Genomic DNA, 15,234 nt, shown 5'->3' with positions numbered 1-15,234 from the left:
GGTAAGGTTGGGTCCTCCCCCTCCTGGACCTCCCCCTCCCATGTGATGGGACAGCAGAGGAGCCACGGTCTACCCGAGGCCCCTGAACCTGGGCCAGGCACTGCTGCATGTGCCTGCCTTCTTCCCGGCAGCATACATGTCAGGACCCGACCCCCAAGGCCCCGCCCAGATCCCCACACGGGGCCGGCCACCCCCACACCCCGAGCCCCCAGGGCCCCACCCAGACCCGCCCAGGGGCAATGCAGCTGCCAGGCAGTGACCCATGGTCGCCGCCAAGACCTCCAAGGGGCCCCACTCACAACCGCCAGTAGTCCACCCCTCGAGGACACCCAAGCACCTCCAGAGGGGGGGCAACGGCCCCCCAGTCCCAGACACCCCCAGTCAACCCACCTCCAGGGAACATCCGGATACTCCAAACTCAGACCCTCCACCCCCCCTCCCACATCATCCCGCAGGACAATATCAATGGCCCCCCATCATCGGTATGTGATGGAACCGATCAAAGGAGCCAGAGAGATTGATCTAAAGTGGAAGCAGAGGCTATATCAAGTGTAATATGATCTAACAAAAGATTTCTATACTGGTTAATGCAGAGAGTTTCTCTATTTTTCCAATTCAAGAGGATAGTTTTCTTAGCGATGCATATGGCAGTCAGAACCACGTGAACCAAAGATGTTTCAATCGGGACATCGTCCAGGTTTCCCAGTAAACAAAGAGAGGGGGAAGTTGGGATATGACATTTCAGACATTTTGACAGATCCTCACTTACTACAGTAAAATTCCTGGACAGGTGGACAGGACCACAGCGCATGAATGTAATTGTCAGGAATGTTGTTTGTGCAGTGTGTACATGCGTCAGACGACACAAACCCCATCTTGAACATCCGATGACCTGTATAGTGTACTCTGTGTGGAATTTTGCACTGAATTAATTGTAAATTGGATGTCTGATCATTTTAAAAGTTTTTAAACAAGTTTGGGACCAGAAGTTCAGGTCAAAGCTAACTGATAGATCCACCTCCCATTTTTCAATAGGGATTGCAATTTTATTGTACATTTTGGACAGTGTCTTATATACTTTAGACAGTAGTTTAGGGGGTTTGAGATTCTAGAAGTCTAATACCCTTGGTGGTGTTTGTAATTCTATTTTATTGAGCTTAAATTTTTGTTTGACTACAGATTTAATTTGGTGGTATTCTAAAAAGCTATTCTTATCCATTCCAAATTGGGAGACTATTCTATTAAATGGGATGAAGTCCAATCCTTCATATATGTGTTCCAGGTATAGGATTCCTTTATTTTTTCAGTCTGGAAGGTTCATCATTTGGTTATTTTGCAAAATGTCCAGATAGGTGTGTGTCTGCATGGTACTAGTGAAGACTCTGTCATTTTAAGATACTCCCACCATGCTGTCAGAGAGGTGCTGATACTAATACTTTTGAAGCTTTCATGTTTTTTATGCTTGAGCTAATAAATGGTAAGTCTGAAAGCTCTATCGTATTGCAAAGTGTCTGTTCTATATCTAACCAGGACTCATCTAGTGGGTTATCTTGCAGCCATCTTGGTATATATTGCAGCCTGTTGGCTAAGAAATAATAATAAAAGTTGGGTCAATCCAGTCCTCCTCTTTCTTTGGTCTTCTGAATTGTTTTTAAGCAAATTCGTGGAGGTTTATCCTGCCAAAGGAATTTAGTAATTGAGGAGGCCAGAGATTTAAACCAGTCAGCTGGTGGTTTGTTTGGGATCATTGAAAATAAGTAATTTATTCTGGGTAAGACCATCATTTTAATTGTAGCACTCCCCATGAGTGATATCGGTAAGGATTTCCATCTTGCAAGATCATCTTCCATTTTCTTTAAAAGTGGGATGTAGTTTAGTTTGGTTAGATCTGCCAACTTGGGAGGGACATTAATTCCCAGGTATGTGATATTCCCTGACTCCAGTTGTGTATTAAGCAAATTGACAAAAGAGAAATTAATTGGTAGAACTGTGGATTTTAACCAGTTTATAGAGTAATCTGAAACTCTCGAAAAAGAGTTTATCAGTTCTATTGAATGGGAGAGAGGATTGAGAATTCTGGAGAAAGAGTAAAACATCATCTGCATAAAGACTGATCTTGTTCTATTTTCTTACACTCTATCCCTTTAATATCTGTTGTTTGCCTAATTGCTGCCGCTAGTGGTTCGATAAAAATAGCAAACAGTGAGGGGGAGAGCGGGCATCCCTGCCTGGTCCCCCTCTGAAGACAGAAGCTAGCTGATATTTGGTCGTTCGTCCTGACACGTGCTGTGGGTGAACTGTATAATGTTTGTAGCCACTTTATGAAGAAGTTCCCAAAGCCAAATTTATGTAAAGTTGCAAATAAGAACTTCCAGTTAACTCTATCAAAAGCTTTTTCTGCATCTAGAGATAATATACTAGTTTCTATGTTTCTACTGTAAGAGAAATCTATCAAATTAAGTAATCTACGTGAGTTTGTGGATGACTGTCTACCCTTGATGAAATCAGTTTGGTCAGGGTGTATTATGAAGGGGGTTACCTTCTCTAATCTTTTTGCCAGGGCTTTACAAATTATTTTGAGATCAACATTAATAAGAGAAATTGGGTGATAGCTGGTAGGAAATGCAGGGTATTTGCCTGGTTTTAACAAGAGACTAATATTGGCTGAATTCATGTTTGGCTGTAATCTGCCGCTCTCTTCGATTTCCCTCACCATTCTGAAAAATGTTGGAGCCAGAATGATCCAGAATTCTTTGTAGAACTCTGCTGGAAACTCATCTGGACCTGGAGCTTTCCTATTAGTCATGGATTTAAGGGATTCCTGGAGCTAAGCTGATGTTAGTGGTGAGTCCAGGACTGTAGCTTGGCTGTCTGATAATTTAGGAAGTGTTATCCTGTCAAGGAACTCATTGATCTCGTTATCTGATGGGTTTATCTGTGGTGAGTACAAAGTTTGGTAAAAATCTCTGAAAGTGTTGTTTATTCTTTCAGGGTCATAAACTATATTCCCGGTTGAGTCTTTAACAGCAGATATGGTAGTTTTCTCTTTATAAAGTTTTAACTGGCTAGCTAAAAATTTACCTGATTTATTACTATGTTCAAAGTTTTCTATTCGTAGTCTTTGTGCTAAAAATTGTGTCTTTTTGTCAATAATTCCATGAAGTTCTAATTTAGCTTTACGTAATTTGCTAAGTAACTCTTCTTCTGTGGATGCCTCTAAAGACTTAAAGAGCGGGTTAAGTGAGCCTCGGAGTCCTTCTCCACCCACGTATCAATTTTAAAAAATGCAACATTAGTAGGCATTGCCTGGAGGACCGAGAGGGCGGAGCCGCGGCAGTGACGAAGACGATGGCTAACTAGACGAAGCTAGCTCCCTTCACTCTGAGCAGTTATTAGAAGTGGAGGACGTTTCTCCCCCTCCTTACCCAGACACTCGAGAAGAAAGGGACCAAGTCTATTTGGAGGAGACAAGCGGACCTGAGCCTTATTGTTTTGAGCTTGTGAGTTGCCTGAAACTAGCAGAACCGACCCAATAGAACCAGCTCTGAATGGTAAGTAGCCGTTAGCCATAGCATTGGATTAGCTGCAGGGTTTGGCTCCAAGGCCCTAAAAAGCTAGTATTCAGCATGTTTTAGAGGTTTATCTGCTTCAACACACCTGGTTTTAATCAGCAACAAATAGCTGAGCTGCTTAACAGCTAATCTAACCTGTTAAAGCAGGAAAACCACTGAAACGTGCTGGATAGCAGCTCTCCGGTAGCCCTGGGCTCAAGTTACAGTCTGCTGCATAGAAAGTTATGAAAATACCCCATGAGAAAATTATTCTGTAATGTGTTCAGCTCACTAAAACTGCCCTGATTTATTTATTTACTGATAACAGCTTCTCTCTTGGTTCTAGGTCCTCTGGTGTCTGCAGCTGGTCTCTGGTGTCGTCAGGATCAGGAGCTTCCAGAAGAATATGCCTTTCAATGACTCTTTCCCCCTTATTTGTTATATTAATTAAATAAATCTCAATTTATATATTTCCTGTTTTTGTTCATGTCCATAAATACTTAAACATGCTTGAAATTAAAACAAGCTTTTAACAGTGATGTGCTAGTTTAGTTCATCACAATAGAGCTAGATAAACATGCGACAATGTGATAATTCAATTAATGTAATTTATAAATATCCATTAAAATATCAAAACTGGAATCAAAATGAGATATTTGGCAACACAAAAAACTTGTCAAACACAATATTTATTATAATAATTATAGGCAGACAGGAGACAGAGCTGATGGAGGTTCTCAGTCATCGAAGGATGGCTGAAGGCTTTCCAGGAACAGGAGATGCGGTGTTGTCTCTTCTCTCTCTATTCTGCCAGATGAGCTGATAGGTTACAGGTGTGTGAGGACATCCTCATGCTGTCATAACCAGATGACAGGAGTTATCAGGTGATCAGCCAGGCTAATGATGAGATGCAGAAAGAAAACAAATCATGCAGAAAGAAAACAAATCCAGGACGGTGTACAGTAATAAAAATAATATGTGGTGTTGCTCACCTTATGTGCTCTTATAGAGTTATTAACGTGTGCCTGCCTCATGGTGTCGAGTCCATATTTTGCTGAGTGTCCTGCAGTAATGCAGGTTATTAGTTAATTTACTTTTGATAGCAAAAATGAATTATTTAATTTAAAAGTTATTTACCAGGTGAATCAGCTCACACGTCACCACCAAGTGTCACAGGGCCAGAATCAGTAGCCTCCTTCATGATGTAATCACATACTTATTTAATTGTTAATATCTTAAAAATTCAGAAATGTTTGAATTTTTTTACCTTGAACAGTTCACTGAGCTTGCACTGTCACTGAGGTGGAAGCTGGAATCAACAGCAGACACCTCACATCTTGGTCTTTTCAGGAGGTGTGGATGCTCTGGGACCTTCTGGAAGATGAATTTCTGTCATGGTCCCTGTGTCACAAGACACTGAGGCTGTGAGCTCTATAAAAAACAAAGAAGCAGCACATTTATAAACGTTTAAAAGAGCATAAAATCACTTGTAACAATCTGTAAAACAAATTAAAACTAGAAGGTAATAAAATGTTTACATAGAAGATTATTAAAAATAATTCACCTTTGCTACGGGTAACACCACGTCAGCCGGGACAAGTGCATTCTTGCAGACTACTAAATCAGTCTGACAGCCAGTGTCTTGGGTAGATTTAGCCTGAAAAAAAAATAGAAGCACATTGATGTTTATAAAGTCAGATAAAATACAAAAGAAACTGTCCCATATAGGCACTTTATAACATTCCTAGTGTGTGATGTTATTATAACGTAAAAGTCAGTCACACATGATGTGGAGATCCTGAAATGCGACCTCCTGAACAGAATTCCTCACAGAACCGGGTCACGCTGTGCTGGATTTCACGCTGTAATGCTGTCTGTCAACTAGTGCTGCGTCAGAGTCACTGTTGCAGAATTACCGACTGACACAAAAACAACCCGAATTTTCTCCGAGCCTGACAGTAATAGTCATGTGGACCGTTTTGTCAGCCAGGGCTTCGAGATATGTTCCGATTCGCCGCTGATTCTAACCTTACATCCCGTTCCACATTTTGTGAACTTGACAAATCAGCCCGAAGGCAGTGCAGGCTGATATTAGCTAAATGGAGTGAACCACGTCTCAAACTTTGCATTTAGGAAGGGAATTGTCTTTAGAAGATGTTAAAACTTTTATTTAGCTTACTCACCTCAGACTGGAGCCCGTCATGGTGGGGGAGCAGAGTCGGTGGGCTGTATCTAAATCGCGGAAGAGCCACGGTGGGCACAGCCTCCCTCTTGGAACGGAGACGTGCAGAATCGCGGGTAAAATGCTGGTTGCAAACTACAGCACCAGGCGGGAGCTGAATCTTTTCCAGACACGCAACCACTGGCGCCTAATTTCTAAGTCCAGCGGAAAGGAGTGCAACCCGACAGAGCTCCGCAACCATACTACACTACACCATCTCACCATACTAACACGATATGGAGCACTAAACCCGAACTACTTTCCTAATTACACTAACAGCCAAACAGTAACTAAACTACAATATCCAACAGCCAAGCTAACACTAAATAAGTATGTATAACACTAAAAGCTATGCTAAAGACTAGGATATTTTAATGCTATATGCTAATGCTGAACTACGGCTAGCCTCCTACACTCGCTTGCAAATCCAACTCCCAACTCGCCACAAGGCGTGGCCGAGACACCCGATGCTTTTATAACGTTGACACAGAGCTGCTACGTAGTACTCTACTGGTTTACGTAGTATCTTACTCTTTAGCCATTGGCTAAAATTTATTCAAAATGAGTCAAATTCTATGTTTTAAGCTGAAGGTGGAGCTATACTGTGGTATTTAGGCAGAATTTTTAATTTTTAAAGAAAATGCACCAAAATGCTAAAATAATGAATACACACATTTAAAACACTATTAGACACTCATTTATACAGTTCATCAGCAAAAAAAAAAAAGTTAATTTAGACGTTACTTGCTCTTTAAAAAGAGGAAAAAAGAAGAAAGAAAAGAAAAAGTGTTGTGGGTGTGAGGTGGTGAGGGAACAGGTGAACATTTCTAAACGGATCTAGTGTCGCGTGCCCGTCCCATTTACCGGTTCCGTTAGAACTTATGAGACGGTGCATCCATCAGGGTTCGAGTGGGGGTGTCGGCGAGTTTAATCGTACTAGACCCGGGTTTGGACCACCTAATTAGAATCGTGTCTTTTATTTTAAAGGTGAAATGACTTGCACGAACAGCAATCCCCAGAGTAGTCCACTTCTTTTAAACTCGTTACCTTTTGGTTAAGATACTAGAGAGAAGTCTGGAGGCAAGCCAAGCCTCTCAGCAATTGTTTGGGTTATCCGGATTAATTGCGCCTCTAACAGCTTATGTGGGAGGTTGGTAACTATAAAATGATTTATGCTAGTTGATCAGGCTATCATAAGTTTATCAATTTATTTATTAATCCAACCACTCCAGCTGTTAGAGACTTTTTCAACCTGCAATCAGAGCCAAAAATAACCTCTAATATTCTGTTTTTATCGCCTTTAAGACAACTCGTTACTCGCAAGGAGGGGGGAGTTAAACTCCCCTTATCTTAAGGTTTCTTTATATTATTTTATTACAAACTGTAAAGTAAGTCCTGATAATTCAGAGACCTATGATCGACATGCTTACCTCTGTGCAATTATGGCCAGGGCTCCAAACGTGAAGCTTTAGAGAAAACCTGAAAGAATCAGGATTATGTTTCTTTTTCAAAAAAGGTTTATTACAAAATCAAAAATACAAAAATGGGTAAATAATAAACAACTGCTATCCCCCAAGGAGGAATTAGTTCAAAATGATTAAATAAGAGTTAGTTTATACTAGCTCCTGTCTTCTGAGAATCTCCCCAGCTCTCGTCTTGGAATCTCCCCAAAAACTCTCTTGGAAATCTCCAAAGTCTGTCATCCCCCATCCAGGTTTGGACGGGGGATGACCCCTCCAAATCTGCTCTGTCTCTTCTTGTCGCCTGCCCCAGCTCTCTCTCAATCTCACTCTGCTGTTCAGAGCTGTTCTTATATACCCTTCCTGGGCCAGCTTAAGGTCATGGGGTCATTTACCAGACACACACTTTGTAGCTCAACACAAGACATTTGGTATCATGCAGCATTCTTCTTAACACAGGTCATTACAAGCAGTACTCTACATAATGGCACAGGTCATTACATCATCTTTTGCAGCAAATTGTAGATCTTCCTTCAGCATTCCTGAGATGGCTCCTGGATCCGATGGGCTTGTCTTCACTCTGTTCTCCTCCAATCCCATCTTTCCTAAGCCAGGGGTGGGGCCAGAGGTTGGGTCAGTCTCCTGACCTTTCGCCCAGTTCTGTCCTCTTGTCCCTGTGACCCTTGTGTGGCCCTTGTTTCTGACCACAGTTTTTTGACCTGCAACCCAGCTCCTGTCGGCTGGCTGATTTTGCTCGCACAAGCCAGTCCAGTGTGGCTCACCTTTTGACCCCGTACTTGCCACTGTCTTTGGCATGTGGGGACTCGCAACACTAGCAGCTATAAATCCTGACATGTTCAAACCCAGTGAGTGCTTTTAATAATAATAAAGTTGTACCTGAAGTTTGTCTATTAAAGCCAGTCTGTTACTCCTCGTTCTTTGTAGATCTTACCGTCAACAAACAGTTTATCCACGGAGATCACAGCCCGCTTCCCATCCTGGATGAACTTCTTGCCCAGCGGGAAGAGAACTTGGCGGCAATCCAGAATTTCTTTAGGAAACTGGTCGTTTACGCTGTAGTCTTTACCTTTAAGCTCTCTCCCGCGGCTTTTAACAAGATCTTTCTGCTTAAAGTGCTCAAATTTAGCCACGATGGGATGAGTTCTTCTGCTGTCTGTTCTCCTGGCTCCAAGGCAATGTACCCGATGAAAGGTGATGTTTCCAAACGTTTCCTCAGGTATCTTCATGTGGGTGTGGAGAAAGTTCTTGATGGTTTGTTCGCAATCCTCCGCTTCTCCTCCGGTCTGCTGTGGAAGGCCTGCGAACACCAGGTTATCTCTCATGCTGCGTGATTGGAGATCCAGAACCGTCTCCTTTAGAACTTTGTTGTCCTGGGAGATCCAATCTAGTCCTGCAGTCAAGGAGGAAACCGATTCCCGCAGAGACGCGTTCTCAGCCGCGAGTCGCTCCACCTGCTCCTGGCTAAACTTCAGAGATGTTCGGAGGTCCTGGAACTCCTTGTGAAGCACGTCTAGCAGGCGGAGTCGTCCCTCAAATCCCAGAAGCCGTTTATCTATGGACTGTAGTAAATCTAAGACATCCTTATGGGGAGATGAGGCCTCGGGCGAGTCCTGGGGACAGCTCCTCTTGGTCCCAGGTGTTTCGTCTCAGCTGCTGCTGCTTTCTTCGGTCCCATGACAAAAATCTCAAAAACCTCGTCAATATATATTTGCAAATTTTCTAAATTTTCTCCACTTACCTCCAGGTTGAGTGAGTTATATTTACCAGATTTATTCATTTTTTTTGCGTTGTCAGTGAGTAAATTAGGCGACAATGTGTCTTAATTGTTTGTGGAAGTTGATTAACAAGCTGCCATCTGCTTCAAACGCCGCCGTGTGTCTGGTGATCGGGCCGTCAGCGCATGCGCATGCCCTCCTCCTGGAGAGCCACTTTTCAAAGATTTTATATGAATAAGATTTTTTTTGCAGAGTGCACAGAATTTAGTGTCCGAGGATACAATCCTGGTTCCCACATTTTTTATTTTCAGAGGTTTTTTTTTTTTCTGTCTAAGGTTTAGAAATAATATCTAAAGCTGTCCACAGCAGATATTATATGGGTTAATTTGACTTTTTATGCAGAAATGCAGCTCAAAATAGCAGAAAATCCCTCGTAGCATCACACTTATGCAGCACTGTGCTACTCTTTGAGAAGTGGAACAGCTGCACGTTTATGCTCCTAATTTGCAACAAATGTGTGAAAAAGACAAAAAACTATTTTCTTTGTGAAATGTTATCAGTCAAATGTTACCACTGGCAAACCTGTCATTTTATGAAAGAAAAACAAGGCATTTGTGTTCAGTCTTGCACCCCATGTCTGCGTTCTCACCAAAATGAGACTCTGTGTTCACTCTAAGCCTAGAGGCTGATAAAATCTGACTTCTGCAGGTTTTAAACTTTAAAACTTCTCGAACACCTGATGTTGGTGAGTTATGGGAACAGATTGTTTTCTGTGATATTATTTGACATGAGCATATGTGATGTGCAGCAATAACGTGTATAATTAGTACCACTGCCACTTATTTTCTTATAGTTCCATATATCGTTATACCACAGAGAAACAGGAAACTTAAGGGTCTTGATCTGTGATTTTGAAGGTTTCCAAAGGAAAAGTGCTCATCGCTGGTGATGATTGCACCTTTTTCTTTTTTTTTTTTGTTGTCAAAGCGACATTGAAAATCATATATAATGTTTATACATTATGAATTGCTCATCTGCAGCATTCTAAAACTGGCATGATGCAGAAGCAGAGGGAATCACCCAAACTTGAAGTTTTAAATTTAAAAAAAACCAAATCTATTCTTGCATCTAATCCAGTCAGTCGGATATACAAAGACCTTGATTTCTGGGGTGTTTTATTCATATAAACATAAGGATTCAAATTCAGCTGATTTCCACCAAGAAGAAAAAGAAAAACTGTTCTTTTTGTCCATTTCCTTGGAAACCTATATGGGAAAACATCAAAAATATTAGTGAGTTTTCCCCCATTTGTGCCGTGCTCCAATCAGACGTGATAAGACAAGACATAGGGATATAGAGAAGAAGCTGAGCTTGGCGTATCTCTGGCTGGCAGACTGAGTTCTTCCTGGTGGCGTGACATTAGTAACACGGCAGCAGAAGTCGTACATGACTGAGCCAAAGCACTGCAGTCAGCCACTGCACCTTTTTCCTGTCTTATCTGTCTAATTTTCCAACACAGAATGAGTATTTTGAGCTTAAGCAGAATCTATTCATTATTTATCCACCCCAAGAGAGGTCTGGTCCCCACAGCTAAGTGTGGCACCGTTCCGCGTCCTTGAGAAGTCCTAGTTTTTGCCTAAAGGAGAAAAATGCATCCGCATCAATGGGCTTTTTATCATTTCACAAGATTACTACAGCATTTACACACTAAGAAAAGCATGAAAACACTAAATTAGGATGTTGTGTCCTTCTATTTTTCTCTCCTCTTTTCTCCCTTCTGGGTGATTCTTAACCTTTAACTACATTAGCTAAATGCCAAACTGATCTTGACTATTTAATTGCATAAAGAGGTCATTGTCATTGTCAATGGGTTGTCTTACCGTCAAATAGCTCAGCACTACGGTCGGATTATTGCTGACACTCCAGATGGTGCAAAGCAGCAGGGGGAGGCAGCGGCTGCCAGCCTGACCTCGAGCGCTCTTTCTGGGATAAAGTTTGCGACCTCCCCCAGAAAATTCTGTTGCTTTTTATAAATTCCACAGTAGATTTCTGGGACAAAGCATGCTGCATGATTTTGGTCAGTAGTGTATTGTCAGAGAGTAGTTCACTGTTTTACCGGGCCTTTCCACCAGATGTGTAAACGTCACATAACGTTCCATGCTGCTGGTTCCATGGGATAATGGAGTCATTGGAGAATTGTAAGATTGCAACTGTGATTTTGGCAGTTCAAGCAATAACAAGCAAGGAGAAAGACAGCAGCATGTATCCAAGACATCTGTGGTTTATTTTCTGTTCTGTTTACAGCTACGGAGGTTTTACAGGTTAAGACATTTTTTATTAGGTAGGCAACAGAAAATCTGCATGTGTCTTATTTTAAAAGGCCCTTGTGTATGATTTCCTGTCTTGCCGTATCTGAACAGCTAAGTTTGATGTGTTCTGGAAGCTTTTTGCCAAAAAAGTAGACTCAAAGGGAAAATTTGGTGGATCAATGCGACACTATGCTTCGTGGCCAGTGTAAACACACCCACTATAACGAAGCCCACTACGCTTTGCGGACTTCATGTGATGCTTATGTTTTGGAGGAAAGGCCGGATTAGCATGGTAGCTCAGAATTTTAGAGAAGATTTATTATGTTGTCTTTTGTATTTCCCATCTACAGGCCAGAGCCAGCGCTAAGAAGTTTCGGAAAGTAACACTGACAGTTTCACCAAAAGGCATCATCATCACAGACACGGAGAGCGCAGGTCTAATAGAGAACGTCTCCATATACAGGTACGGTGATGTTGTTACTTTTGTTTACGAGCAACAATTTACGTTACCAACATATGCAGGTCCACCCTGTCATTAAAATAAATAAATAACTAATGTTGGGTAATCAATCAATCAATCAATCAATCAATCAACCAGATTTTTTTATAAAGCGGTTTTCTAGCAAAGTGCGACTCAAAATTCTTTACAGAATCAAAATGACCCCAAATTCCCCTAACAGTTTAAAAACATTAACACACACACACACACACACACACACACACACACACACCAGTAAAAATATATATTCGGCTGAGTCCAGATGAGCCAAGGTAAGGCAAGGAAACGCCATAGGAGGAGCCGTCTGCCTCGGCAGCGTCAGGTCTTCCACACTAAGTCAGGGCGCTCAGAGGAGGGGGAGCATAGACCCCCACCTCCACTTAAACACTACCTGTAGAGCGCCCAGGAAGCAACAGTCGACCACCGCCCCTGGGGCAGAGGGCCCCTACAGGGAAAACAGTGGATAAAAATGAGTAAAAATATGAAAATAAAAGAGCTAATATAAATGACAAAAGTAAGTAAATAAATAATAAATAAAATCTTATGGACAGTAAAAAAAATAATATTATTAAATAATGAAACTGGGCTAAAATATAATCATATAAAACTTGCAAAGCGAGCAATAAAAATAATTGTGTAAAACGAGAAATGAAACTATAATAAATATTTAGATAAAAGCCAACCTAAATAGGTGGGTCTTGAGCCTGGACTTAAAAACATGAACGTTCTCTGCAGCCCTGAGGTCCTCTGGCAGCTCGTTCCAGAGGCGAGGGCCGTAATACTGGAAGGACTCCTCGCCGTGTGTGTGTCCTGACTTTAGGGGTAACTAACGTCTTAGATCCCCAATCATTCATACTTATATCTGTGCAGAATATGATGACTACTTCAATTTAAGCGAGGCTAGTTGTGCCAAAGAAACAAAAATATCTTTAAACCAGGGGTATCAAACTCAAATTCACTCTGGGACGAAGTCGCGGGCCAAACTTAATATTTTTTTAAAAAGTGACGGCACATTTTCTTTATCAACATATATGCAATTTTGAACCTTTAAATTTGGAAACAAACTTATTTTTGCATTAACACTGAATGTGGAATAACCAAATTACACACGAGCAAGTCAGTTTAAATAAAAGGCATCAGTGGTATTCATTACTTGTGGTATAATCAGCATTTTTAAAATCTATTCAGGATTTATGTTTTCTTGTTGTTTATTCAGTTTTCTTATGTTTTATTCTCCTTTTGTTCTCCTGTAATAAGTGTCATCGCTGCTGTGACGTCTAGCTTTCCCCACTGAGGAACAATAAAGGGATTTTCTATTCTATTCATCTATCTGCAGCCTTTCCACTTCCTGTTTACTGTAGGTTAAATCTTTTCTCACGAGCCAACAACAAAATAAAAATATCATTTTATCTTGAATGAAAATGCAACATCTCACCTGTTAACTTTCATGTTTTGGAGCAGAAAAAGAGCATAAAGCCAACATATTTAAAGCTCAGTTTGCTCCACTGGTTTACTGTGATGCTCACCTGTTCCAGCCAGATACCTGCATCATGGGGTTGATCTGAGCTGAGGAGGAGACTCCTGTTATTTTGTTCATCTTCATCATAATAATGACAACATTAGATGACAACAGGTGCTCACATAGGTTTGTGCTGCTGAACATGTCTGAGCAGCTTGACAACGTTGTTGTGTGTCGGGGAGGAAACACAACTACAGCAGCCACAGAGCCGTGCTGATTTGAGCGTGTCGCTGCTCGCTGGAGTTATATCAGCTCTGTCTGGAAGTTAATTGGAAAACTTTCTCTTTCAGTCGTGAACACATTACTGAGCGGCTAGAATCTCCGTTTCTAGGCTTCAACGTCAGAAAACAGCTGAGTGAACTCGGCACTGAGTGAGAGGAGTGTAGTTTGTCCGAGACAGCGGAACTGCAGAGACCGGCAGCAGACGCTGGAAAAACACAAAGGAGGGGGCGCTTCGGCTCCGCGCGAATGCCGCAAAGCATCATGGGAGTTGTAGTCTTTGTGGTAAAATCGGCCAGCGGGTCAGTTTTCATATATTTTTGACATTTATCTCGCGAGCCACATAAAAATGCTCCGCGGGCCGCATCTGGCCCGCGGGCCTTGTGTCTGACACATGTGCTCTAATCTATAAAGCATATTTTGACATTTTGAGTGAGAATAAAAGTAGCTGAAGAGTTTGATATGTAATGTGCATGTTATGAAGAAGTTATCAATAAAAGGCAAAACATTGGTACCAATAATTTCCGATATAACATTTTAATGCCAATATCTGCCTGTATTTTTCCTTAAAATCAGAGTAAATCCTAGAATTAAGATTATTTACTAAATTAAAGTGAATGAAATGGGCCAACTCCTCAGATTTACAGGTGTTCCTTCGGTCATCTATCCAGACATTTGGTTTTTGTTCATGCTTCTGCTTTAACTTATGTTCTGAAAGAGGAATTTCTCCCAACCACCCTTTGATGAAACATTCAGTCGGCTTTTCTCCCTCCTGAAAATAGTTTTAACAATCGACTGGTTGATCATTTAGGAATGGTGCAGATCCAGCTGCTTGTGCTTTCTATGAAAGGCTGCCAAAGGAGCCAATCAGCAGGCATTATGCAAATGTTTTTCATGGTGATGTCGTCAAGTCCTGAAAGGAAAACATGGATTATTAATGAGACATTGCAGGCAGCTCAGTTGCAGTGATTTCCGTGAGACAGGGTGCTTCCTTTTGCTGTTTGGTTGGTAAATTGTAAGGCTGGCGAACTTTAAAACTAACACACACCTGCTGTAATTTATCATGCATCATCACACAAGGATACTGGCTTCCTGCATTGCATTATTTATTTATTTTATGTTTATTTTTTTAGGTTTGACCTACTAATTGTACCCAAACAATGTTTGTTTTTTATGTTAAAGAAGTCCTACTAATCCTAAATAGCTAGGGGAAATTAAAAATGCACAGTAAACAAAGCTAGGGTCTCAGGAGATTACTCAATTAACCTTTAAAAATCTAAATATTCATTTAAATACTGTTCATGTTGCCTTACTACTTTTTTGCATGACTTTATCCTATTCTTGTTTTATTTCTCAGGTTTTACTGGTACAACCCATTACATTTTCAGTATTTTACCTTTCTAGTTTCTCTTTAGATCCCTTTTGCTTCTCTTGGGCTTTAAAAACAAACAAAAAAATAGTTTTTTTTCTGTGCAGAGCTGTTGGGATTCTAACGTTTGTTCACTTTGGTTAAACCTATAAAACTGAGGTCAATAGTGGATCATTTGAGGGTTTATACGGATAAATGTACTTAGGGAAAATGTTCTTTGCTAAATGTGTTTATTAAGTAAATATCAATGCCTGTAATAAGGACAAAGTGTGTGTGTGTGTGTGTGTGTGTGTGTGTGTGTGTGTGTGTGTGTGTGTGTGTGTGTGTGTGTGTGTGTGTGTGTGTGTGTGT

At 41.1% G+C, this 15,234-nt stretch overlaps 1 protein-coding gene and 1 long non-coding RNA gene across 3 annotated transcripts in view; one reads left to right on the top strand and one right to left on the bottom strand.

Annotated features, from left to right (window-relative positions):
* Positions 1-15,234, top strand: part of si:dkey-71h2.2 (low density lipoprotein receptor adapter protein 1) — an 88,100-nt gene that overhangs the window by 47,974 nt on the left and 24,892 nt on the right. For both annotated transcript variants that reach the window (XM_054747874.2, XM_015947144.3), the window contains exon 3: positions 11,628-11,740. In XM_054747874.2, the coding sequence (XP_054603849.2) occupies positions 11,628-11,740 (113 nt within the window). The remainder of the gene's footprint in view (positions 1-11,627; positions 11,741-15,234) is intronic.
* LOC129165235 (uncharacterized) lies at positions 3,827-4,994 on the bottom strand. Its single transcript, XR_011515716.1, has 4 exons — positions 4,819-4,994; positions 4,689-4,746; positions 4,544-4,614; positions 3,827-4,448 (listed from the first exon to the last, which is right to left on the bottom strand). It is a non-coding gene; the product is annotated as an uncharacterized lncRNA (long non-coding RNA).

Source organism: Nothobranchius furzeri, chromosome 2 (genome assembly GCF_043380555.1).
Source record: "Nothobranchius furzeri strain GRZ-AD chromosome 2, NfurGRZ-RIMD1, whole genome shotgun sequence".
NCBI classification, from domain to species: domain Eukaryota; kingdom Metazoa; phylum Chordata; class Actinopteri; order Cyprinodontiformes; family Nothobranchiidae; genus Nothobranchius; species Nothobranchius furzeri.
Note: the sequence above shows the minus strand (reverse complement) of the source record. Positions and strands in the feature narration are given on the sequence as shown.